We start from the raw sequence: 26,730 nt of genomic DNA on the forward strand, positions 1-26,730 counted from the left end.
ATCTAACGCTTTCCTAAAAGACCCAGCTGCTTGTTGCCAATGCTGGCTGCTGTTCCCTTGCATCACAGATGATTCAGGGGAATTTTCTGGGAACGTTCCACAGGTGTCACATCTTGGCAGGGAAATATAGGAAGAGAGAAATACGAGTTTAGGGAGCTAAATATGAACTGTGCTTTCTAAGGATGTAGAGAGAGCTCTTTTAAAACTCTGCATTATAACAGAGGAAATTTAACATCTACGGCAAAAAGCAGTATGATGGGAAAAAGAAGAAGGAAGAAAAAAAAGAGAAGTACTTGTTTGTGCTTTATTGACTTGCCAAGGTTTGGCTTGGGGTGCAGTATTCCTCTTCCCATATAGGTACTTGCAGGTGGAAGCTTTGTGGTGCTGTGTGGGACACAGTCCCTGCAGCTCCCGGGCCTCAGGTCCTGGATTTAGCTGGGCATGCATTGTCAGACCTGTGACACTGTTGGCTGCTGCTTCAGTGCTCTCTAGTAAGCTGTGAGTAGCCTTACTAGTGGTGATTCACCTCTGCTGTGGTAGAGCCAGAGGTACCAGACACCTTCACGGAATCTCCTCTTGCAAGTGGGCTGCATGGAGCTGCCCTCCCTGTCCCTGAGGGTGGCAGGGGACACTGTGAGTGTAGCAGATTCTCTCACTGACTGGGATCAGAGTCAGTGCTGGGAACCTGTGCCCTCGTGGAGTGGTTTTGGTAATACTAACTTTAGTTCCACTGCAGCTCAATGGAGGGAAAAACTAGAAAGTGCCATAAATTCAGCCGAGCTTGTCAAAGCTGTCAAATTACCCCCTGACAAAGCTCCTGCCTGTAATGACTACAGCATCAGCTGGAGGGGATGTGTGTGATGGGGTGACAGTGCCAGGCCCAGCAGCGTTACACTTGTGATGTACTGTCACTGGGGGCTCCTGAGTGCTGCTTGAGGGTGATGCTCTGAGCAGAGTTAGTTTTAAAATAAAAATCTAAAAGTCTAAGGGTGTAGACCAGCATCCTGCCCTCTGTTCTCAGCCAGAGTAATGCTGTCTGCTAAATCCTAGTAAAGGTCTTTCTTGGCCCCATTTGTTAGTATTAGGAGTCCAGAGAGATAATGTCTTTGCACATATAAAAGGTGCTATTGATTTTCTGTTACTGTTGTCCTGAAATGTGCATGGGGTGTCTATGGAGCAGTGACAATCCTCCATCACTAGCTTTATGGGAAAAGAATGCTTATTGAATCTCTTCCCATAAAATATAATCTCTTTCTCCCTTCCAGAATTTGCCAGCCCCTGTGGGAGTCCCTTATGTTATGTCTTTGAGAAAATTGATTTTTTTTTTTGTCTCCGCTTTGTACACTTGTGTTTAGTCTTATTTTTAATTTGGTTCATGTGATGTGAAGGCTCCCCTAACATTAAACATGCTTTCTCAGTCCTGTACTGCTTCTCTTTCATATAGATTAACACTTTCAGAATGTTTTAAAGTAAAATAAACATATTTGCCTGGCACAAGTCTCTCTTGTTGTTGGGAATTTTTTTGGTCTGAGCGAGACATTGCCCTCCTCCTTCTCTCCAGACAGGGCTGGGGCACTGCCAGCTTTTCAGCTGCTTACAGGTAAATTCAGGGTAAGTTTCTGGAGTGAGCACACACTGAATGACGCCATAGCCAAGAGCACAACTTGCAGTGTTGTCTGCTCAAGGAGCAAGGTGGTCTTTGAACTTTTAACAGTGGAAAAAATACTGTCAGATTTGTCCTTTCCTCTTTGTAGCAAATGACTGACTATGGGATTTTTCCTTTCAGGGAGGAAACGGCAACATGAATTCATAGATGATGAGTAGGATGCCAAAGCCAGAGATGACAGTGCTCTTGAAGAAATGCTGGGTAGAACAAAAAGGTAAAAGGAACAGCTAATTGAGTGCATTTCAGAGCCTGTGGGACTTTGTGGGGTACCTTTCCTCACGAGGCAAACGGCACACCCCCTCAAACCGGAGCTCAGTGTTCTGAATTCCCTCCTCCTCCATTTTGCATGAAGTCCCAGTGCCGCCTCTCACTCGTGACCTGCTCTCTTCACTCGGGTTTTCCCCAAAGTTACATCATTCTGTACCTAAAACCCATGCCACTTGTCCTTTCCACCCTGTCCCTGCATGTGTGTGCTGGCAGGTGCAGCAGATCTCCCTGCCCTACCAGCCCAGCAGTTACTCCACACCTCTGCTGCCCTGGTTGTGCTGAGGGCAAAAAGAGAAATGAGAGCTGCACTGGGCCAGTCCATTTGCAGCCAGTGTCATGCTCCAGAGGGTCAGTCAGTCAGCCATGGCCTGTTCCTGCTGTGGCCACGAGCCCAGGCAGGTGCACAGGGCTGCAGTGTTGGGAGTGTTCTGCAAACAGGTGCCTCTGACAGGGCTGAACTGCTCTCTGCTACTCTGATGCCTTTTACTGTATTTTGTGATAATGCTGTGGAGATGCCCAGAGGAAACCCTTCTTATTGGCTCTCTCATTCTGCAAAATTCTCTGTGTAATGGAGGCGTGATAGTCTACCTGGGGACATGGGGAGGTAAGAGGCAGATTTAGTCATACCTGCAGAGCACCACGCAGTAGAAGGGCCTTGTTACGCTCATCCAGTGGCAGCAGAAGTGGCTGAAGCAACTGATGAGGAGCAAGAAAATCATCATTACTCATGTAGCTCTCCTTGGGATATTTTCATGCTTGTTTGTGCAGGCTGACTTAAATCCTCCAAAAGTCAAAAGCAAATGTTCCCCTTGCAAGTGTTCCAGGTTTGCAGTGATGATCTGCCTGTTGTCCCTGTCTCTGATCTCTCTCCAGCAGCAGCTGTGTGGGACACAGGGTGTTTCTGGGGCAAGGAGAGGATCTTGTCAGAACTATGTAATGGGTTGATATATATAAAAAAGTAGTTTCTGCTGGAAGTGTTGTTTTCAAAACAGCAATCAGGGAGGAAATCCCTGTAGTTGAAGTGTTCATGCCATTTGGCCAACCAGAGCTCTTGGTCTGCTTGGAGCCCTCCAGCCTGTCATGGGCAGAGCTCTTTGCTTTGCCTGTGTTCAAAATATCTGCTAAATATACTCTGAAATACTGATTGGCATTTTTGGAATGGTCCTAATTTGTGTAAACTGTCCTACAGTTCAAATCCATGATTATATAATTTTTAGTTTACTAGCACCAGAGATGAGAATTTAAGGATACTTAAAATAGTAATTATCAAGTTTCTGTTGTTGTCAATCCGTATTTTGGGAGATCTGGTAGTTTCGTTAGTTGTGTTTATGCATATGTGTATGTGAAGGCTGTTGATGTATTTTTCAGCTATTTCCATAAACTTGGATGTGAATCTGTTACACTCTTAGGGTTTCAAAATTCTTCACCATCAGTCTGGAGAGCTTTGAATCTGTAATACTGGAGAACAGCCAGTGCTGGCAGGACCTGTGTCCCTACAGGAGTGCTGGTTCCCCAGAGCCAGGTCATGTAGCCATTCCTTATTCTTCCTTGTCCGTGGCTGAGGCCCTGGTGCCCAGCCAGCACAGAGCTGTGGTGGCTGCAACATCCACAAGGCCAGGTGAAATGTGGAACAGGGAGGCCTTTCAATATTTCCTGCAGTTTTGAGAGCTCGATAGGTGTGATATTTCACTAAACATTGCTCAGGACAGTCGCTTGGTGCTGGTGCTTTAAGGTGGCCAGTGGGCACTGGCTGTGCTCAGCACTGCCGTTGCCAGCTCCAGCATTGCAACACGTGCTGTCCCCTCAGCAGGGGCTGGAAAGCTCCGAAAGGACCAGATTTGGCATCAGCACAATCACTTCTGCAGGCGTTGTGCTTTAGGTGCTGCCAAGTCCTCGCTGCTTTTGCTTCCTTTCAGCACGTGGTGTTTAGTGTGACCCCGGGGACAGACAGTAGCCTGCTGGGCTAGCTTGTGGTTTTTTGTTTTTTCCCTCAGTTGTGTCAGCATTTGGGTTTTCAGCTGCAGGAGAGCAATGGGCAATGCATGTTCTGATCTGCTGGTTGTCCTGCAAACGCTGGCATCGGTGAGCACTGGCAGCAGGGGAAGGTGGTGTGTGTCACCCCTCTGGTGACATGGGCTGACAGACAGAGCTCTTGAGCGAGGGAGCCTGTCTAAGTGACAGTCACATTGTTTGGGGCCCTGTAGCCTCACTGTTGATGCAAGTTCTCTTACTGAGGTGGAGCTTTTCAGAGCACCTGACTGTTGGTGTTTAGCCCACATCTCAAAAGCAGTCAGGAAAGGAAGGTGAATCACTCCGTATCCTTTGATCTAAAAATTCAGTGCTAGTCCTTTTCTGTAATTTCTTAGTCACTGTATTTGAAGCTCTTGCCCTCAGAGTTGGAGGCAAGGCAGGAGGAGGAGATGCAATTAAAATTCCAGCTTTGAAATACTTGATTTGATGTAGAATATTCCATGGACCCACCAGAGTGTTTTAGCAAGGCCGTGTCATGTATCAATTGCTGTTACTAGAAGTTGGGGCTCCAAGGTTTTCTGATTTTATCTGTGGGGTTTTATTTGGTTTGCTTTGGGTTTTTCCCCAAGAAGTTGTGGATGTTTTTGAATAGTACCTGGTAGTTCCTCAGATAAGCTATGAACAACCTTTCACTGCAACCCTGGGAGTTTTAATCCAGATACTTGCTCCCAATGAACTTGCTATAAACTATACAAGCGCTTTTGTGCAGATAAATTTTGGTACCACTTCTGAGAACATAAATTGGAATTTTGATTGTGAAAATTATTGGCAAAGTTTGGTCATGTGGAACAGGTTTTACAGTGTGTGTGACAGGCTGTTGATGGACATAAGCACAGATCCAGGAGAAGATCCTGGACTTCCTGTAAATATTTAGGTGAAGTTATGCTAACTTACTGTACATTGTTTCCCTGGCAGAAATGGCCCTTTAGATAAATGTTAAATAAACATTAAATACAGACTGACACTGTCAAAAGGAGGATGCAGCTCACTTAACACTGAAAGTGGCACTTCATAGAGACCTTTTGCAATTTGTAGTTCAATAAAAAGGGTAATCTGTGTAGAAATATTCTGTGCTTGCCTATTCTGTCCTTGTCTGCCAATGCTGACAGGATTGTGTTCCTGGTTTTACCTTTGTGGTGTCCCAGGCTGAAATACTTGATATTTCACACTCCGAGTTCTATAAATAATTGACGTGCCTGTCTTAGCAACTGAGGATCAGCAGCAAATTGTATTATTCTGGAGTAATAGGGGTTTTCTGCATTCTATACTCCTTTTCATCTTAATTTTCACTTCACTACTGAGAGTGAGGAACTGATTTACTCCACTTCAGGAGAAAAAGTATTATTGTACTGATATTACTGTTCCAGTCCTTCAGGGGAGGAAGTTCAGGGGAAAGTCAGAACTCACAAATGAACCCATCTCAGTGAAAACGAGTTATTTCTGTGTATTTTCTGCAGCTGCTGTTTGGATATATTTCTCATTTCGTGCAACTCTCATGGGTCACATGGGAAAGAATAGTCTTAAAGGTTAGATGAGGTTTAGGCAGACTTAGAAAGAAACGGCTCTGTGGCTAAAACTAGTGAGAAAATATTAAACCAATCATTTTTGCCTATTAGAAGTGTTGTGTCCCCTTGCTGACAGAGCAGAAGGGTTTGTGTGATAAGGGACTGTTGGGCCACCCCAAGAGAACTGGAGCGGCTGCTCTGCCATGGTGCCACTGGGAGCAAAGTACGAGTGACTCTTGTTTGTAACACTGGGATTACTCTTCCATTTGGTTTACCTATTCATAAATAATGATAGGGAAAGTCAGGGAAGTTCCTTCTCATTGTGAATTTATAACATGGCAGAGCCCAATCGTGATGGAGTCCTTTAAAGATTTGGGATAATGCTTTCAGCAATGATGCTTTTTAATTGAAAGCTTGAGTGCTCTGCGTGTTAATGGTGCTTCCTGAGGGAATCACAGGACAGACTTGGTTCTGAAGTGCCAGGATGGGTTTTTGGGCAAAGGGCAGTGCTGGGGTGGTGCTGTCTGAGCAAACTGACTCAGGTAAATTTGAATTTGCCTCTGGCTTCTAGTTCTGGAATCCAGGTGACTTTGAGCACTTTCTGCCTCTGTTACCATCACCAGTTCTACTTCCTTTGGTTCTCCTGTTGTTCTTCCTTTGTTGTCTTCCATTACTCATTCTTCTGTTCTCAGTGCCTGAGGCTGGTAGTTTCATACCTTGGTGACTGGTTTGGCTCCCAGATCCCTACTTAGTTAATGTAGACAGCAGTCCAATTCCAGAGGAGTTGAAAAAGATACTTGTTTAAAAGCAGGAACACAACTTTTGGAGTATAACTTTAGGGATCTTAAACATCCTTCCCTATTTGTTCCAGCTGTGGCTAGAGATCCAATCCCAAATTCAGTGCTGAGCTGGGAGCTGTGCATCCACTGCAGAGCCAACACTGCATGATGGCTTCTGGCACTGAGAGTTTGCAGGATTTACACTTTCTCCCTGGGAAGAAGGGTGACAATGTGGGGTAAACCATTCTCAGACAGCAGGCACGCTATACAGCTTGTTACAGGAGGATGACAGCTTAAAAAAAAATTAGAAAACTAATCCTTCCATGACCCTTATTGAAGACTGCACTAAAATTCCAACCGAGGAGGACACGCATGACAATCATCTTCCCTCCTTACACAGAACAACTCGATTGTCTTATTAGAACAGAAAGCAAAGAGAAATGTCCTGGATGTAGTGTAGGAAATTGTCTTTACTAAATCTAGCCCAGCGTTTATGAGCACTGTATATATTATTTGATTTTGCCAGAATTACATAAACATGGGGGAAAATTGTTAATGTAAGTTGACTACCAGAGTAAATCACAGCCTAATTATTATTTTTTTTTTCCCTGGCTAAAATTAGAATTTGATATAGTGGTCAATAGACATTTTCTTTAATTTTTGAGACATAATTTCTAATAGCTAATCCAAATGAATTGGAGAAAGTTGCTGCAGAATTGAAAAAATAAATTATCTGAATTTTATGGTGACTTACTGGTAAATCCCCTTAGTTGGAAGCTTTAATTCACCTCATATTTTATTTTTTTTTCCTCCTCTAACTGGCTTATGGCCATATATTAGGGCAAAATGATTGTTACTTTCTTAGTGCCACTGGGGTGCTGGGAGCAAAGTGAAGGCAGAGCCCAGGCTATCTGACAGGGAGCAAAGGCCAAGGGCTGCAGGGGCAGTGTGTAGGGCATGGTGGGACAGCTGCTCCCTGCAGCAAAGGCTGGCCCTTGGCACCCGTGTCAGTCCTTCTGGAGCTGTGTGACACTGCTGGAATGACCAAGGCTCCAGCACTGCAACCCCCCGGGTTTCCCATCTGGAGCTGGTGCCCCTGTAGAGCAACTGAATTGTTGGTCCTCTTCTTGGTTAAACAGGTAGATGCTGTGTTTTGTATTGAGGCTACTGGTTTCAATATCCACAAACTCTTTATGGGGCTTTGCACAGCAAAACCATCTTTCCTCAAAGAGTCCATTAAACGGGCTGGGACATTGGAGTTGTACATCATTTTAGCCTGGGGTGTATTTCCTGTAGCCAGCAGAGTTTAACTAGAGATAATTTGAGCGTAGTCTTTGTATTTCTGAGGGAAACAAATGGGCTCAGAACTGCAGAAGGGACGGCAAGAACAATGGATCCAAAGCCCATAGTGTAGAACATGACTGAGCTCAACCTCCTGCTAGGGGAATATGTGCTTTGTCCATTCTGTGTCCAGTATCCTTAGTTCCCATTAATGTATATTCTTCAACTTCCCCACATAATATTGGACAAGTTACTTGGATGGTGAAGTGTTAGGTGGAGTATACTTCTTAGGAGAACCTTTTGAAAGAAGTGCATGTTTTGGAATATTTACCTGTTTTTGCTTAACCTAGGAATTGACAGTTGTCTTATCACAAATGCAGTGACATGTTGTAAGAGTGGGTTTGTCCACACACATTGATTTGGTTAAGTCTTGGGTTTATTCCTAGAAGAAACACCTTTAGATTCTGTACATGGAGAGAGTAAAAAGGGCAAAACCATTTCATTTCTATCATGTGAGGTTTTTCTAATCATCTCTTCTCATGCTTGTGAGAGTATTTTTGTGAAAACACTTGGCATTCCTTGCTTCTAAATCATGAAGTAACTTTGTGCAAACAATTCACAAGAAATGGGGTTTCAACATTGTCATTATGGCTATTAAACCTGTCTGAACTGTTTTCCTTTGTGCTGCTTGCCATAGCAACGCTGATGTGTAATTTGCTGAATATCCATAACAGGATATTTGAATATATTCTTAACAGTTTTACTTCTGCATATAGCTCAGTATGCCAAATCATCACATTAACCCAATTAACCAAGCCAGACCCACATCTGCCATGGATTGACAATTAAGAATTTTAGAAGAACTTGATATTTCACCTCCTTTTTAATGAAACCAACCCAGACACCAAACACCACCATAGCAGCGGCTTTTATCAGTGTGCTGATTAAAATTATTCATGATTCAGACTGCACAAACTCCTGGCACATCTCCTCTCTTGCTGCTTATCAGCTGGAGATTGCTCTGTGCGTGTGCCCCTGGAAAGGTAACAGCGAGCAAGTTTATCCCACACCATCCATGCACAAAGTCTTGTGTGGTTCAGTACCTCTGTGCCTTAATAGCAATTGGACTGAGTTTTAGTCAGTGGGAGCTGGGGAACTTCAAAGATACCAGCAGCATTTCAATTCTAATGGCGTCTTTCTTATAATTTTTTTTTTTTTTTTTTTTTTTTTTCGCGCAGGAGTTAAATGAAAATATTTGGGGCTTTGCTGGCATGCTGGATGAAAAAAATCCCCATTTAGTATTTCTGGTATTACGCAGGTCACACTGCTGTAGTAACCTGTGTGTACACATTACCTGTGTAATGCTGTAGTAACCTGTGTGTACAGAAATAACACCTAACATTAGGTAATTTCAGGTGCAGGAGATTCAGTTCACTGAAAGGGGTTTGTCTCCTGGTAGAAAATCTCATGTTGAGGAGGAGAACGAGTTCATTAGCTAGATGGAGCAGACTTCATACACTGCTTCAGTAACCCTTTAAAAATGCTTTATTCATCCTCATCCACACAAATTCTTTCTGTCTTTACGGACCAGGAAGGATCTAGAAAGCCAGGCAGTGCTCCCAAAGACACCTGATAGAGCAGGGTACACAGTGCTGTTGTGTTAGTCCTGGCAGCGGAGCTGTTCCCAACTTGTGCAGCAGCACTTCCCAGGCTGTGCAGGCCAGGAGAAGGCAGGCAGTGTCCTCAACAACCTTGTCCCTCAGAGCATGGACCTTGTTGCTTTAATGAGCCATAGAAGGGCAGAAGGAACTGCTCAAGCCTTGGAGGGAAGAGACAGATGTACACGTGTGTGTGTGTGCACAGAGCTGACTTGGCATTTTGTTTAGTTTGTGGGCGATGTCAGGGTGATGTGACCCATGTAGAGTCCCCATGGTTACCTGCCCAAAGGGTGTCAGTGAGTACTGCAGCGAGGGCTGTGACTGGAATGAGGGTTGTGCCAGTTTCCCTGGCAGGAACAGGAAGGCTGTTTGTGGTAGCAGTTGCTGTGTGTTTGCAGGGAGCAGCGTGAGTTCCTGCCACGAGCATGGGAGGCTGCGAAAACAAACCCAACAGCTCTCCAGCATCTCTGTGTTTGGTATCAGAGTGAGGAGCTGTGTCAGTTGGAGGAGCTGTGTTGGACCCATCATTTCTCTCACCTCTTTTCATTACTTGGTCTTGCCTGGATACCCATGTGGAATGGGGAATAGCCACCTGGGAATGCCGGCCTGATGTTAGAGGGGCTGGAGGGGAGCTGGCTCAGGGCAGAAGCACTGTGGGCTGTGCTCCTTGGCTAAGCCCAGTGCCCATTCCTTGCTGAAGAAGAGGTGGCAAGGCAGGTCTGTCCATAGGAGCTCCAGCACCTGCCACTCTGAGGAGAGTGCTGGGGAGAAATTCAGCACGGACTGGCCCTCCACACCTCCGTGAGGCATCAGCCAAAGATCCGTGACTTGCATCAGGAAGTTGCTTCTTGTCCCTTAGCACCAAGGGATGCCTCTGTTAGTCTGATAATATCTTGTGCTATAATGCAAGCCATGAAGTACAACAGCTGTACGGCTACCTCATGTCTCCGCTAAGCATATGGATCGCCTTGGAAGAATAACCAAGGAGCGAGATAAATTCCCTAGAATTCATCTAGAAAATGGTAGCTCTTTGCCAGTGTGGCAACTAGAAGAGTTTCCATTTCCAGCATGTTTTGAAGTGCTCAAGGAAACAACTGTCTTAGCTGTGGCTGCATTAGTATTTGTGGGTATTTATAGGACACTGTACCAGATGAGCTTTCTGACCGTCAGGAGTGAGCCTGTCATTCTGGAGCCTCTTCATCAATGTGCCTTTCACGGTCCATGAGATTAGCAGCTGCTGAAAATAGGAAAAAGGAATTTTCCTTTCTTCTGTCTTAGAAGAGGCCCATCACACCATCCTTTCGTCTGGGCTCAGAAACAGCTTCGGTCCTTAGCAAAGCCAAAGCACCAACAGGTCTTTTTAAGAAGTTCTGCTGCCAGGAGGATCTAAAGGAAAATATCCTTTTTGTGTGTTTAGTCACACACATCAAAGGAAACAACCGTTGCAGTCTTTGTTTGCATTGTGCAGGCATTAGACGTGGTCCAGTTCTGCAGGGCTCTGCTCGAGGAGGCTGAAGTGCCTGTGCTCATCAAGCTTGGACAGAGATGGGGCAGCCTCAGCCAGGCTAGAACATGCCACTTCTTGGGGCACGTCAGTTTTGAGAAGGACAGAGCGATTTCCTTGACGTCGTGGGAGCCCTTCACAACCCCCCGGCCCCGTGCAGTGTGTGAGTGGGATCTCTGACACTGTCTCACAAACTGTGTCCGAGGGATGGGCAGGACTCTCTCAAACCTGTAACATCTCCTTGGCCACCGTAACTTGGTTCTCTCTGCAAATCACAAATCCTCATCTCCCTGCACAGTGCCAAGAACGCCTGTTTCACCCGGGCATCGTGCTCGGCACCCCGGAACGCTGCGGCTGGGCAAGAGGGCCTACAGCATCCCGAATATTCAGCAGTACTGAAAAATGGGGAAATAACCTTTGCAGCCTCGGGGCCGCCGGTCGGGCAGGGAAACAGCTCCGGGCTTCGTCCGCCACTTAGAAAGGGAGTAGAGCCCGGGAGCTGCTCCCCGCCCGGAGGGTTCTTCTCCGCTCTAGGGGCTCGGCACCACCGTCCCTCCCGGCAGCACTGGGACCGGCCTAGCCGGGCAGACCCTCTGGCCGGGACACGCCGGTTCGGCACCGGCGTTACTGAGGGCGGTGACAAACGCGGGTCGCAGGTGGCGCCTCTCACAAGACGGCCTCGGGGCGTCCCGACGGGGGTAACTTGGCGCTCCCGGTGTAGCCGCGGCTCCGGTGCGCGGGGCGGGGCGGCCCCGCCGGGCGGGGACTGGCGGCCGCGCCAATCGCCGCCTTTGTTTGGGGTCACCGGGCGCGGGGGGGGGCGGTGCCCGCCGGGGCCGCGCGCAGCCAATGGGCGGGGCCGGGGCCGCGGCCGGCCGGCCGGGCCGCGCGTACCATTGGTGGTACAGGCCGTCATTCTGGCGGACGGCGCTGCTCGTTGGCCGCCGGCGTGCGCGGTGCCGTGCGTCAGCCGCTTAGTCCCGCCTTCCCCGCGGGGCGATTGGCCCCGGTGGCCGTCAGCTGCGCGCCCTCGGCCCGCCAGTGGCTGTTGCGGCCGTCGATCACGGGTTCCGTCCCGCCCCCTCTCGCCCGCCCAGCGCCGTCGCTGAATGGCTGAGACGCGTGCCACTGAAGCGCTGCCGTACTGCCATTGGCGGGACGCGGTGTCCATCGCGCCCATCCCCTCTGGGGACCCGCCCCCGGCCTGCCACGATTGGCCGCCGGGGATGTCAGTGCGGCGGATTGACCAATGGGCGGCGCGGGGCGTGCGCGGTGCGCGCGGGGCGACCGGGCCGGCGGCGGCGCGGGAGGAGGCGGCGCGCGCCTGGTCCCGGTCGCGAGGAGGCGGAGGAGGATGTGGCGCGCGGAGGGGAAATGGCCGCCGAAAACAAGCCGGAAGGTGAGAACGCGGCCGGGCCGCCCCCGCCCCGCGCCGGGCCTGCCCGCCGGGCCGCCCCCGCCCCCCGCCACGGCCCCGCCGCGGGGCGGTGGCGGCGGCACAGGCCGGGCCGCGCGGCGCGAAGTTTGCGGCGGCGGCGCCCCCGCGGGGCCGGCCGGGTCGGGCCCGCGGGCGGGCCATGTGCGGCAGGAAGGCCGCGTGGCGCGGGGGCCGCGGCGGCCGGGCCGGGCCGGGCACGGTCCCGCCTCCCGCCGCCCGCCGGCACGTGCCCGCCCGCCGCCAACATGGAGGCCCCGCCGGCGCGGCCGGCGCGGGGCCGCCGCTCGCCACGACCGGGCCGGGCCGCCCCCGCCGCCCCCCCCGCGGCGGCGGCGCACGTGCCTCGCGGGCGCGCGCCCGTCGGAAGCTGGGTGGCCTTGGCCGCGGCCCCGCCAGACCGGGGCCTCCGCGCCGCGGGCGGGCCGGAGGCGGGCGGAGCGGCGGGCGCGAAGGTGAGCGCGGCGCGGGCCCGGCCCCGCCGGGAGCCCCGGGCGCCCGTCTGAGGCCGAAAGTTGCCGGCGCGGCGGGAGCGGGGCCGGCGCGACCGCAAGGGGGAAGCGCCGCTCCGCCGCCGCTCCTGCCCCCGGCCCGGCGGGAGCGGGGCCGTGGCCCGGGTTCGGAGGGAGGCGGGTTAGATATTTCGCATTATTTGAGATAAGTTTGTCCCGGCCGGCTCGGGCAGCGGTGCTGCCCCAGACCCCGCCGGCCGTGTGGTCGCGGCCGGTGCCGGTGTCGGCGCCTCCATCTTACAGGGGCGGGAGGAGAGAGCGGAGGAGAGAGGGTTCACATCCCCTGCCTAAATCCGGTTGAACATGCCAGCACCCCAGGGATTGGCCTGGTCGTGGCTGGGCACCTCAAGGAACGGTCTTTAGTTGTAAGTAATAGGGATTTTTTTTCTTTATCCGCCACAGCAGATGTACATCCTCGCCTGGAACCTATTTGCATTCTTTACTGGGAAACCCCTTCACAGAATATAAGGGCTCTTACCCCACCTTTTGTCTGGATTTTTTTTCTCAGATTGCTTTGGGAATATATTATTTTGGGTTGTTTCTTGGTGGCTGTAGGGCCCCCCTGGGCATAGGTTTGAGTTTTGATTGCGCCGTGAAATTCAAAGGCTGTGCAAAAATCTAAAATTTAAGTAGTAGAGATGATTTTGAGTGTTGTTGGCTTCATCTTTCACTAATCTCTTTGGTGGTCCTTAATCTATTAGTTCGATCTTTCCTTTCTTTGGTCTGAAAAACGTCTTCATTCTTTTCTCACTTGCGTTGAAGTACATGATTAACTGCGCTGAAGTAGTGAAATGCCACCTGGCTAACAGGGGTGTTAGCGGGGAGAGAGCGAGCGTTCACCTGGACTTCCTGGCTCACATTGTGACGTTTTGGTTCTCTTGGGGTGACAGTGTAGTCACCAAAGCACAGTCGGGTTCGATTTGCTTTTCGCTCTTCCTGTTCCAGCGTAGGATGGATTTTTCCTGTGTAAAGCACAGGTTTCAGTGTGCTCAGCCCCGTGAGGCTGCGGCTCTACGGACCAGGCAGGTCAGCGCTCCCTGACTGGAAAGGTAACTTGTCCTTTCCGATTGTTATTTACTGCAACTTTTTGTCACGTTTGGTCTTGGTGATTGGTTTCGAGGGGCGGGTGAGGTGTGTCTTTGCTGAAGAGATGGGGTCGGTCGCCGTGTTTGCTCTCTCGAGTAGGGCTGTGCAGGAGCCGCCAGCCCGTTTGTGCCCGGCGCTGCCGTCCGGCGTCTCCGCTGCCGGGGCCGGCGCTCTCTCCGCCTTGTACCCATGCAGGGCACGGCAGCGTCGCGGAGGTGGGAGCGGAGCAGCCCCGGCTCGGCACCGGCGCCCGGGGTGTTCTCGTACCAAGTCACAGAGCTGCTCCCCCGCTGACCTACTTTTGCGGTGGATTTTCAAGGAGACGACATATAAACCATTCATTCCTTAAACCTAAAACTCCACCTGTTAGAAACTTAAATGGGAATGCTTTTAAGGCATGATTCAAGCAGAGTGCTTCATCAGTAGTGCAGGTGCTGGAGGAGAGAACACAAGTTGCTTTAGATTTTAGTTACTTCAATGAGTTAGAAGCGGATGTAAATGGCAGCTCGCGGGCCGGCTGCGGAGCAGCGCTGTGTTCATTGGGGAGCTGCCTGCTCCATCTCCCCAGCAGGGACGAGCCTCTGAGCAGCAGCACACGGCTCTGCAGACCTGCCTGGCCTGGGAGCTCCCTGCCGAGCTGCCATCGGGGCTTCTTGTGCCCCGTGAGCTGCGGGAGATCCCCGGCGGGAGTTGAGGTTTGGAATGAGGCTGGCGCTGCTGTTCCCTGGCTGCAGGAGAGAGTTCCACGGCTTGGAGAACTCGGGTGAGTTTCCTCTTTTCTGGTTTCCTCGGGCAGGATAAGGCTGGTTCAGTGACCGAGCGGCTCTTGCCATCCTACAGCAGAGGGTTTGTGGGTTTTGTAGTTCCTGCCGTGTTTTGTGCATCTGAGCTGAGCCGGGAGGACTGACCCTTGGCGGTGCCATCTTGGCAGCCGTGACAGCTCTGAACTTGATCAGGGGGTGCTAAGGAGGGTGTCCTTTTAAAAACTTTATTTTTCTAATTTAAAGTTCAGTAGGGGAAGAATGTACGCAGACAACCTTTTTAATTTTGCGTTCTCACAGCCAGGTACCTCTATAACCGAGAGCTTTGCAGAGAGTGGTGCCCGTGTGTTCTGTGTGTGGCTGGCACGGGGGCCCGGCATTTCGTTGTGCACTTTTTGTTGTTCCTTTCCGTGTGGTTTTGTTGAGTTTTCTGTGTGTTAGTTGAGGCAGGGTCATAGGTGGGATGGCAGGAGGAGGTGGTGTTTCTCCCTGCGGCTCTTGAGCTGAGGGTGCTGGTGGCGTGGGCTGACTGAAGAGGGCAAGTGGTGCCTCAGATGTTACTGGCTTTGGAGGGGCTATTTGGGGAACAACAGACTTTTGAAGACAAAACATTCCCTATTTGGTTGTTAAACAGCAAATATTTTCTTCTCTCTGCAGAAGTGTTACCTAAGGTTTTATTACTGAAACAAACCTGAACTTACAGTGTGCTGATGGCCGGGGTTGTGTGCTGCAGAATCGGACTGCTGCGGGGAGGAGGCAGCATTTGATGCTCGGCTCAGTCCACTCCTTGCCCCAGAATTTTTGCTGAATCTCAGCGTTGGGATTTTACCAGAATTTCACAATTGAAAGCAAACTCTCTCCTGGTGAAGTTTCTAGATCCTCTTTGTGGGCTGTCAGCCAGCAGGATGGGTTCAGGGAGTGGCATTCATTCCCTTTTTCCAAACAGTAGGAACTATACGTTTGTGAGGTCAGTTTTTTGAGTACTTTTCATATTACAGTCGTGTTATTCCAGATGTAAGGCTTAGAGCTTGTTTAAAATTCTGGTTTTTAAATTTAATTCCACATCTCTTCTTGTTAATGATTTTCACAATTGCTTTGGCTTAAAGGTTTTCTTGTTTATTTGTGTCAGTGTTAAAGCTACATATCTAGGGAACCTTCCTGGAGATGTATTAACTCAGATTTCATTTTCTGTATCAGAAAATGATGTAGTGAAACGATGATGTAGAAGTATGGTTAAAATAGATAACTTTACATTTAGTATTTAAAGACTCAGTGCTGACCTTACATTACTAGTGGTCTTAAATGGTTCTTATAAAGACCCCCTTACAAAGGTGGATGTTGTTGGAGGAAGGGGCGGTAGCTATCCTCCCTCTGTCAAGATATCCTTCACAAAGAGGGAGCTGGAATGTGACCTTTCTTTTTCAGTGTCCCTCTGTCTCTGTTTCAATAAGCCACGTGTATCTGAAGGGAAAAAACCCCAACCAACAAACCCAAACATTGTCAGGGAGTGAAGCAAGGCTGGGTGGAGTGCTTGTAGAATACCGGGCTAGTTAATTGAGATGCAGTGCTTCCAGCAGCTTCCTGCAGCTTTGGTGTTCCCTGCCTTTCACTTCCACACCTTGCTGAGTCTTCGCTTTGTAGTTTTGTCCCCTCACTTTGTGTCCTGTTTTCACCTTCCTTGGCTCCTTGCAGCCCTGTGTTAGTTCTGCGTTAAACCCCCTGGGTTTGGAAAGGCAGGTTTGCACGCGAGTGCTGGTGCCTGTCTTAGCCCCGGTCCTTTGGGGTACAGCACCTGCCCTATTCCCAGGGCAATGCTGAGGAGCAGTCATGGCACTGGGTGGACGAGAGCAAACTCTGTTCTCACTGGACACGGAGCACTTGCTGTCCTTCTGCTCACATCACACACTTTGCTTCAGCAGGCTGGGTTTTGCCAGCCAGCCCTCCAGGTAGGTTTCGAAACTCCAACTCCTTCTGGTATGAAGAGAAAAAAGTGAAATTATCTGTGGCTGGTGGCAGCCAGCATGTAGGGTCAGAATAAGTGACTGCCCCAGCCTTAGCCTGTATTTCAGGACTTCTGGGAAATGTGTTGTAGTGTTGAGAACATCTGTGGTATTGGAAACTGAATAAAGAGGTGGTTTATATTTGCTAGACCTGGCCAGTAATATCTACCACTCCTTGGCTTCCTTGCCACTGAATTTTATGATGTAATATTAGTGAAAACAAAGGGAGCAAAGGCATTGATAAAGTCTCAACCAAAGAGTTGTTGGTGATGGTGAGCAATGGTTTAATCGCTCTGGTGCACTTGTCAGATTTAGTGGCCAAGCAGTGAAAGTCAGGCACGAACATGAGGGGCAACAAGGAGTGGCTGAAGCAAATGCTGTGTTAGAACACTCCCAAAGGTTGCTTTTAGGGTAGGTCCTTGTGTGCACCTTCTGACTGTAAAGGAATTCTCCTCTTGCTCCATTAGCAAGTGCTTGGATCCTGCCTAAGGTGGGAGAGGGAAAGAAGAGCTTGTTTTGCTGGTGGCGGAATGTAGATTCGGGAGTGTTGTGCAAGGCACTATAAGATTGTGGCACGAGAAATAAACAGCTGGTTGTGGCACCCTCAGCCAGTGTGTGGGTCTTCATTAGGGAAAATTTGGCTCTCAACTCTTCCCCAGAATGCCCCATTTGCAGTTTTACCTAACTAGTGTTCACACTGAATTTAGTTTAAAAAATGTCAAGAAACTTTCTGCTATGTGAAAAGGACAAAGAGCCTTGGGAGTAGCACGTTGTTGGTGGGGAGAACTGGGCCACTGATGCACAGGAGCAGCTTTAGCTATATTTGTGTTTCTTATGGTTTTAGAATTGTTTGTAGAGTTTGTCATAGCAACAAAGTAGTTATTACAAATTCTAAGACACTAAGGCTAGATTGAGTAACTTCTAGAGGAAAATTGTTTTGTTGCTCATCCTTCATACTGCCACCATTCCTGTGATTCCCTCCTCATTCTTTCTGAGTTTTTCCTTCCTCACCTATTCCATGCAGGCGGCAGTCATGACCATACACATGCTGGTTTGTGTTGGCCTCTTGCTCCTGTTGTACATTTTTTTATCTTTGCCTGAACTGCTTATTCTTTCCTGGTGTCCTCCACTGACGGAGGGTGCATCCCATGCTGGAGGACTGGGAATGCATTTGCTCAGCCAGTGTCTGACCGAGTGCTGGCATCCAGCGGAGCCCTGCTGAGGCAGCAGCACTGCAGAGCTGGACCTGGTTATCTTCTCTTAGCCACCCTCGACTGATGCTTAGAAATCTGCTTTTGTTGCCAAGAGATTTACTACTGTAATCATACAAATATTTCTAGCAAACAGACCAAGAGCTGTTGGGTTTGCTTCTGTTGCTGCTTGTTTGTGGATGGAAGATGCCAGGATTGAAGTTTAACTGAGAAATAGCATGGCAATCTTGCAGTTGTTTGGATCTGGAGTCATTCTTTGCATTTATTTCTTCCAGAAGGAGTTTGTTGGGTTTTTCTGTGTCTGGAGGTCAGCAAGTGAAAGGGTGACTGTGGTGGCCTCTGTGCACTGTGTTTTTGTGGTGCCACTTGTGCACTCTAGGGTGGAATCTCTACCACTGCAGTGGCTGCTCAGTGGTGGTGGGATCAGCTGGATGCCTGCCCCTTTCCCAAATGAGGATGATACTGGGGTTTTAGTAGTTTGTTTTGAACTAAAGCGCCCATTTGTAATGTTTAAACACCTCTTCCTTCTCTTGAGGTAGTTAAAGAGATGGCCAGCCCTAAGTTATTATTTCATAATAATGGGTTTATAAAACTTGTGTTTGTGAGTTTATAGCTTACTTGTGTTATTTATTTCCAGTATAGACCTGTCTGCAGATCAGCAGCTGATCAACATCCTTTTGGCCATTTCTTTATTTTCCAATTACATGTTATATAGGCAAACTGTGGTAGTTAATGGGGCTGCAGGTCTAAATTCACCTCCTGAATCACCAAAGATTTAAGAACCAGTTAAAGAAAAAGAAAAGGGGGTAGGGGGTTGTTTGGAGAGTGGGGGTAGAGCACAGACACTCTGTGATTTGCTGTTGTGCACTTTAAAGTTTTATGGCCCATGGTGCATCCCTTGGGAGGATAAAGTGCAAGGAGCATGAAGAAACCCATAAAATGACGAAGGGTTTATGTGGTATAATTAATGTGGAACTTTCCATGAACTTCATAATACTTACACTTTCTTAATTCTACATGAGTTTCTGGTTTGCTAATAAGTAATCTTGAAAATTGCTAATGGAACTTAAATTTTGCATTTTCATCCTGAATTATAACAGGACACATTGTAGGCTGCTATATTTTAGTCTATAGCTTCCTTACTTGAGTTCTCAGCTGTGGCTGTGCCTGCCTTGGGAAACATTTTTGAGCTGTGGCCAGCTCTGCACTAAAAACCCCTGTGTTGATCGAGCTTTACTGGCAAATCCTCCCCGTGCCAGTGTGGCTCTGCTTGCACAGACGCTTTTTATTGACACTGGATGTATTTGCAGATCTTGGTGTTGTTAGTCGCACCTGTGGAAAAATAAATGAGGAGAAAGTTCAAGTAAAAATCTGGATTTGCACAGTAAAACTAAAATCAGTGCTGGGAGGTTGCAGCTCCTGTTTTTAGCTCCCAAGGAAATTTTAGTTGGCAATAAATGGAGGAGTTTGCCTGCTGGATGAGTGGGGCTGCAGAGCAATGTGGACCCTTGTTCATCTGCCTTCACCAGGAGCCCCTGTGGTGGTGGATGGGCTCGTCAGCTGCACTAGCAGTGGCAGATTTGATTCAAGCCAAGGGATAGCATGGGGGGGAGAGAGGGGTTGTTCCACCTTCCTAAAGATGTCATGGTATTATTTGTGAGGAACAGGACCGGGAAAGTGATGGTTCATTTGGAAGAACGGGAACTCTTGTTCCACCAGTACCCTCAGTGCCACTGCGTGAGCAATCCTCCTCTTCTCTCCTGATCCCAGCTTCCCTGGACTTTCCTGCCTGTAGGAATACATTGTGTAGGTCCTGAGAAACAAGTTTGAAGGCAAATGTGTGTACACTGTTTGGGGCTATGGGTTCTTCACTCTCATAGCTGGTTGGCTGATTACATCCTTTCCCAAGGTCAGACCTGATTTAGAGGTCACTGGATTTAGGATTTGCATCCTGTACCTTGATGGTTGTGTGTTCTGACCACACGGCTTGAGGAGTCCATAATGAAAAGCCACTTGGATCGAGATAGGAGGCAAATTTTTTTCACACGGGATTTTTTGGGGTGAGGAAATGCCGTTGCTAAATGCAGAAAAGGGAGGCATCCGTGAGATATAGTCATGTTACAGGATGGTGAGAATGACCTTCCATTGCGATAATAACGAAGGTGGGAGATGCTAACAACAGGAGTTGGAAGGTTTAGTGTCAGCAAGTTCTGACAACTTCTACCAAAACATTTTAAAGGGCTCTATTATCCATAGGCACTTTCTGGATTAATAATACTGATAATTGATGACAATGGAAGAAAGTTAATAAAACGAGCTGAATAATTAGAGGTCTGCCAGCCCTGCAAAATAATGGAATGAGTGATAGAGGGCTTGACTGATACGGAGGTAAGGGGAAGTAATACAATTAATGTCAATTAAAATGTGCCCATGGAAAATAAGCTGATGAGATGTAACTGGGATGTAGTTTGGCTGATAAAAGCAATAATGTGTGCTGTAAAATACTTTGCGCCTTAATGAATTGAATGTAGAGCAGTGCAGTGTTTTGAATGAGAAATGGAAATGGTGTAAAATGAATGCAGGGAGTGTGAAGTGAGTATTGGCTGTATTGGGTGGTGGATCTGGAAATGGCTGGGAGCTGCTGGCATGACAGGCCTGCCTGGCTCTGGTCTTTGCCACGGGCAAGTTGTGTTATTGTGGATAACCCCAAGTATCACAACTTGGGTGTCTGTGAGGCTTGAACGGCCCAAGTGAAGGGAAATAGCAGTGACAGTCATATGTGCGGAGCATTGGCTGGGGAACAGATGTGGCCAAAAAGCCCAAAGAGTCATGGTCTGAAATACTCAATATACAAATATAAATCCTGGAACGGGGTTATAGAGAGCATCCTCTCCCTGATTTCTTTAGCAGTCCAGCAGAGATCTATTCTGCTTGGCTGCTCCTTGCCCAGTCAGAAGTTGGGAAGTGGCAGCCCTGTTGATTTAGTCCCACACAGTCGCACAGTAAAGTTCCCACTAACTCAGGGAGCACGCAGGACTCGTAAATTACAGAGCAGCTCACGTTTATCATACACATCGCTGCTTATCTTGTAAACTCATCTGCTGGGCTTGCACGAGCAGTTGATTTAACAGCATGTATATTGTTGAACTTGACACATCCAAGAGTCTAATCAGGCTTTAAGAATACCAGGGATGTCTGGCTGCTGGTGTGAAGTCTCTGCAATTCCCTAGTAATTTCTGAGAATGATTGTGGGCCAGGCTCTGTCGGGTTCACTGCAGGTCACAGGGAATGTCTGTGTCGTATGGAATTGCAGAGGAGTTTTATCATAGTGCTGGCATGTGTTTTATGACATGAAATGATTAGATGTGTAAAATGAAGTTAATATCCTTTTTCTGTACATTTCCAAGTGGGAAATGACTATAAATTAATTCTGTAGGGTAAAATGCAAGTGAGCAACTGCACTGCTTGTGTAGCATTGCCCAGTATCTGTCATGGGATGTATGAGGCTGGTGGAAGACAACAGAGATGTGGTGTGTTTGGAGGGAGAACTGATAAAGTTCTACATTGTGGCTGGTCTCTCTAAAGCTGCTGCTCCAGTTCCCTTTCCTGTGGGGACTGATTTGGTTGATAAACACATGCATTTCATGGGTGCTCTTATTCTTTCAATGGTGTTAGAGGATGGTAGAGATACATCTTCAAGGTGCTGCTGTTGGGACTGCGGCAGGCTGGTGTGGGATTGCAGGGCTTTTTGGGACTTGGGTCTTTTAAGGGGAATTGATGCACCTTCTACATATTTAGCAATAAAAAAGAATCATTTTGTATTGTTTAGTATTTCTTGGGCATGGTGAGATAGGAAAATTTCCATCCCTCTTCCTCACTCTCATATTGAGGAACTACATTTACTTTCTGAGCTCTGAATGGAAATAGAAGTAACCTGGGTTTGATCACATAAGGCATGTTTTAGTTTTAAATGAACTAACAGACCTTGAGTTGCATTTCTGCTGCACCTTGACAAAATTATAGCAGGTGCTGGGGCTCTGTGCTTATTTACTTGCAAATCCTGTCAAGTGTGAACTTCATTTATGACTTCCCTGGCAGGTCATGCCGCTGTGGTCACAGCTTCTACAGTGTTTTGTTGCTGTTGCTTGTAAAATTTGCCACTGAAGGAAATAATGAGCTAAAATAGGCACAGGTAAGCACACACAGGCTCCTTGTGCCCAAATCCATCAAATCTCTCCTAAAACTTTGCGACCAGGAAGAATTAAACTGCATTTATATTTCTGAAATAAAGTTGCAGGTTCAACAGAAAGCTGTTATTTATCTTATTGCCATGGCAAATTGCTCTTTTTGGACAGGGGAACTGGGGAGTTTCCAATTCTTGTTGTTGCTTGAGTCTTCTGGTTGGAGCCACCCATTCTCCTGTGTATACATCACGTGTCTCCTCTTTTTTCTAGATGATCATGGGAACAGCAATGGCAGTCATGTAAAAATCTTTTTACCGAAGAAGCTGCTGGAATGTCTACCAAAATGTTCAAGTTTACCGAAAGAGAGGCACCGCTGGAACACTAATGAGGTAGTTAAATCTCTTATTCTGAAATGTACCAGCTTATTAATGCTTATGGATTGTTTTGTGAGAGCATGCCATGCAAGTTACAGGATATGAATTCCTTGGCTCTGGAAGCTGTTCCATAAATAATAAGTCCTAGTATATATGCTGAAAGTGAGCTTTAAGGAGACTTGATGGCAAATGTGGAAGTCGACTGCTAGTACAGTAGGAGTCTATTGTTCATGTGTGTGTGACTTGTCTCAGAGTCAAATCTCATATCACCTTAATGACCCATTTCAAAATGGTTTAAAATTAGATAGGTGTACTGTGTTGAAATTAGATAGTTTGTACTGTGTTGAATAAAGGGTTACCTTCCTGTGCATGAAGACTTCTGAACAAAAAATCTGTGTGTGTTCTTTCCTGCCACACAGAGTCCTGGGAAATAACTCTGTCTGAGTAATGTCGTTAAGATCAAGGGAAACACAGACCTGGGTGTTTTTTACTGGAATCTGGTTACCCTCAGTATGCTGGTTCACAGATCACCTGTTACTGCATTATGGTTGGGATAATTTAAATAAAAAAGTAGTATTTAAAATTCTGTGGGCCAAGGTGAAGTTAAAGAACAACCCAGGTAGCTCTACAATCCCTAGGCTTTATTCCTGCTGTGCAGCAGTGCTGGATGTCCCATGGCAATACCCACAGTGTGTAGTTTTAGTTTTTAGTAGCTCTGTCTTAGCGTAGCTTTGCCATATTTATGGGAATCTCTTAATAATAGAGGCAATCCGCTTGGAGAAATGACTGTAACACTCCAGTTAGTGTCTGCTTGTTGGGAGCCGACTGGTACTGTTCCTCTGATCCCTCGTTTGTAGATGTAAACTTGTTAAGAGAACCTGTGCTCATGAGTTTAACACCTGCAAGTGGCAGCTGAGTGCAGGATCAAACACGACTCACTTCTGTGTGTGTGTTTGCTGAGCGCAGAATCAATCACAGAGCAGTGACTCTGTGTATTTTTCAAAATTGGAGTCCTTCTTTTTGGTGTCTGGAAGTTACAATCAGGTATCTATTTTTAACATACCCAGTACTGTGATAGAATGAATCAGGTCTTTGGGGCAGTTGCTGGCCTTGGCTTTTTTGTGCAGATGTTTTTGTCTGGAGTCATTTGAATTGAAATGTAAGTCGTGGAAAATGCGGTTTGTGGTTTATTCTGTGATAGTGTTTGTTCTAGTGGGGACAGGGCATGGAGCAGTGGCAATTCCAGTAGCTCTGGCAGATGATGTTTGGACAAACACAGTTGGGGGAAAGCAAGCTCTGCACAGGTTTGTGACAAAATTATTCTCTTCCCTCTTACTGGAAAGAGCTGCTTGGTGTGGGGTTTTGAAAACTGTTACTATTCATGAGCAGAAGGAGGAAAGTGCAGGTTCTTGGTGTGGTGTTCTAGGCTGGGAGGAGAATTTGGGAGTGTGGCTGTTCTCCGAAAGGGGGTGACAGTGTTTTGGGGAGCGGGGAGTGAGTGGCTCTGCTGGTGCTTGCCAGTGTATTGCTGGGGTGGGATTGTCTGGTGCTGTAATTGTGGATGGATTGTTTGCTGATAGTCACAGGTCATCAGCTGGCACCTTAAAACCAAACCCAACCCCCTAGCCCGTCCTTTTGAATGTCAGATTCCTCTCTCATTTGTATCCTCTCTTCACAAATCTCTCACTGAGGCTGTTATGCCATTGGGATGTGGAACTGGGTCTGTCCATGGGTTATAGCTTGTGCTGACTCTGCCAGCCTTTGTGGTGTGGCTGGTGCAGTATCCCTCTTGTATGATTTAAAAGAGCTTTTCTTGTGGCCAGAGATTTTTTGGCCCCATTAGCTCAGAGGAGGTGGGGGGTTGGAAATAGAAAAAGCCAGAGTCTTATGCCTAGATGAAGTCTTGGAAATTTGTGTTAATTATGGGGGAGGAAGGAGCTGAGCTTCCAGATTTTATTGCCTTCCCCACCCCCAATCTGAAAGTTTAATTCTGTGCACTGTTATAAAACTTGAATTTTTCTTAGAGTATAATTGAATAATAATGTTGGACTGCGTTCCTGAGGCATTCCTAAGGGAATAAACTTTTTCATCTTGAGTACACAGGTGTTCTGCCTGTGCTAGTGAAGACAGAAGTTGTAGAGAAGAAAAAGATGTATTTTTTACAGTGGTATTTCCAGAATTTTTGTACTGATTTCAGAATCCCTGGTCCTGTGTGTGAGGTGTCTCCTGGACAGGGAGGTTTAGTAAAAGATGGAAAAGAAATTAAATACCTAAACAACTTAGAGATCTGAATGCGTGTGACAATGCTGTCCTCCCTCAAATGGTGTGTGTTGGGCAGTCAGGGGTGTCAAGTCTTACCATGAGCTGCGGAGTGTGAGTGTAGGAGGCATTGGTGTGGGATTCATCCCTGGGAGTAGTGAGGGCCAAACCCAGCCATGACCTGACTCCTTTCCAAAACCCTTAAGCATTCCCTTTTGTGCTCCTTTGCATGAGGATGGTTCAAGGAAACTTGAACAGTGCTCTTGTCTGTCTCTTGTGGCCCTGGAGGCCAGCACACAGGTGTTGCCAGCTGTGGGGTGGTGGGCGGCAGGATGGGCACGTGCAGTCACTGTGCCTGGACTCCATCGGGTCCTCAGTGCTGCTGGTGCAGAGGTGAGGGAGCAGCCGGGGTAGAGCATCGCCATGGGAACACCACAAATAACCTTTTCTGAGCACTTACATCTGCAGCTTGAGAATAATGGTCAGATGTTACTCTGCACTGGGTAATTGGGATGGAGAAACTGTGTCTTCTGTGAGCTGGGTGGGCTGTGGATGACTTTACACATAGTAAAATCACGTGATGAGCAGCAAGAGAAATGGAGCGCTTAAAAATGGTTCAAACACGTTATTGAGGTGCTTGCTTTCCATCGGATCATGCATTTGCAACTTAAATGTTTGATGGAAATACATTTCCATACCAAGATGTCATCTTGTCTTAAATCAAGTTTATAGCAGTTTTATATTTCCTACTTAGAAGGAAGTGTTCCTTCTAATTCAATTTTTTTTACCAGAGATAGAAAATCTTAAGTTAAGCCTAGCAATTTAATTACAGATTTACATTTTTTAAATGCCTGTAAAGGTGCATTGTGCTTATTTCTCCATCTCTGAGAGAGGATGGAGATGGGGCTTTCATATGATTTTTCCCATTAAGACAAATGAGTTAGTTGCCAGAAAGTTCTGCAGTGCTTAGTGCTTGTGAGGGAGTTCCTCACTCTTAAGGGTTTAGTTGTTGTTCGCTGTGAACCATTTTAGGTTTGTGAAGTGCAGATCCAGTTTGGTTTCATTGAGTGGATGGAGCAAAGGCTTCTGGCTTGGCGTGCTGGCAGTGTGCCTTGGGCAAGAATTTTGGGAGCACTGGATCTCAGCTCCCTTCCGTGGGAGCGGGGCTGGGCTCCCAAAGCTGGGCTATGCAGAGCCGCCCTCCTGGTGCCTGACAGAGGTGGTGAAGGTGGTGCCTCACTACCCACTAGTCACTTTGGGCAGCAGGATACGTTGTCTGCAGGAGATGCATCCTGCTGCTTTCTGTCTGGGAAGCAGGAGCTTCCCGGGGTGCTGGGGCTCAAGGATGTCGGAGTAACCTTGTCTCTGCACAGCGCTTGCCAGGCACCGGATTGCAGCTCTGAACAGAGATGCCGTTCGTTAACAGTTGGCAGCCGCAGTCATTAATCATCCTTGTAAACACTTAATGACATGGTGCGAGAAAGAAGAAAAAGTTAAACATTGGAAATGTAAAATGCTATCTTGGGCTTTGGTTCCATCAGGATTCTCTATTTACAGTCAGTTGGGAGAAGCCCAGAACTTCCGTGGTAGAAAAAGCCAGCACCAATTGCTCCGTGTGCTTAGGGCTTGTCTGGAGGGGCATGGCAGAACTGCCCTGCTCTCTAGAGTCAGCCAGCATCCACATTTTGCAGATTCCTGGCTCAGGTACTGCTTGGGAGGGTATTCAAATAATGCAATTATGAAACTTTGTGAGCATTATTTAGCATAGGAAGAAACCCTCTGCCTCTGCTGCCTGGGGGCCCGAGTCGCGTGCTCACTGACATCTCGATGTGCTCTGGCGTTCTTGCTTGTTCTCATGACACTGACATTCTCCTTTTCGCTTGACAACGAGTTATTTGCCATCTTTTCTCTAAAGCACAGAGAAAATCTTGAAGGTTTGGAGAATTGCCTGAGGGACGTGAGGGACCCAGACTGATAAGGGGAGCGAGTCTGGAGCCTTGGGGCTGGCTGTGATGCTCTAAAATGCTGGCTGAGAGGAAGTGAAAGCAATACATCCCTGCTGCCTCCTCCTCCAGCTCCCCTTGGCCGCTGGCAGCTGCGTGTCGGGCAGCTGGTCACCGCACGGCTCCTGTCGCCGCGTTTGTTCATTGAAGCCCCACTCTGCAGTAGAAACAGCTACTGCTACTGTTTTTTTTTCTTTTTTTTTCCTTTTTTTTT

The 26,730-nt window shown here is 47.8% G+C and overlaps 1 protein-coding gene across 8 annotated transcripts in view; it reads left to right on the top strand.

Moving 5' to 3' along the window:
• The window catches only part of CAMTA1 (calmodulin binding transcription activator 1), a 235,888-nt gene that overhangs the window by 1,635 nt on the left and 207,523 nt on the right, over positions 1-26,730 (top strand). For 7 of the 8 annotated variants that reach the window (XM_066203207.1, XM_066203208.1, XM_066203214.1 and 4 more), the window contains exons 2-3: positions 1,787-1,880; positions 22,151-22,269. In XM_066203207.1, the coding sequence (XP_066059304.1) occupies positions 1,814-1,880; positions 22,151-22,269 (186 nt within the window). In that variant the 5' untranslated portion in view covers positions 1,787-1,813. Of the gene's footprint in view, positions 1-1,786; positions 1,881-11,974; positions 12,091-22,150; positions 22,270-26,730 lie in introns of those variants that run through there. The other variant, XM_066203211.1, reaches the window with a different exon arrangement.

The sequence above is a fragment of the Chamaea fasciata genome, unplaced genomic scaffold (genome assembly GCF_029207755.1).
Source record: "Chamaea fasciata isolate MVZ Bird 193981 ecotype frontalis unplaced genomic scaffold, bChaFas1.0.hap1 SCAF_23, whole genome shotgun sequence".
Taxonomy (NCBI): Eukaryota; Metazoa; Chordata; class Aves; order Passeriformes; family Sylviidae; genus Chamaea; species Chamaea fasciata.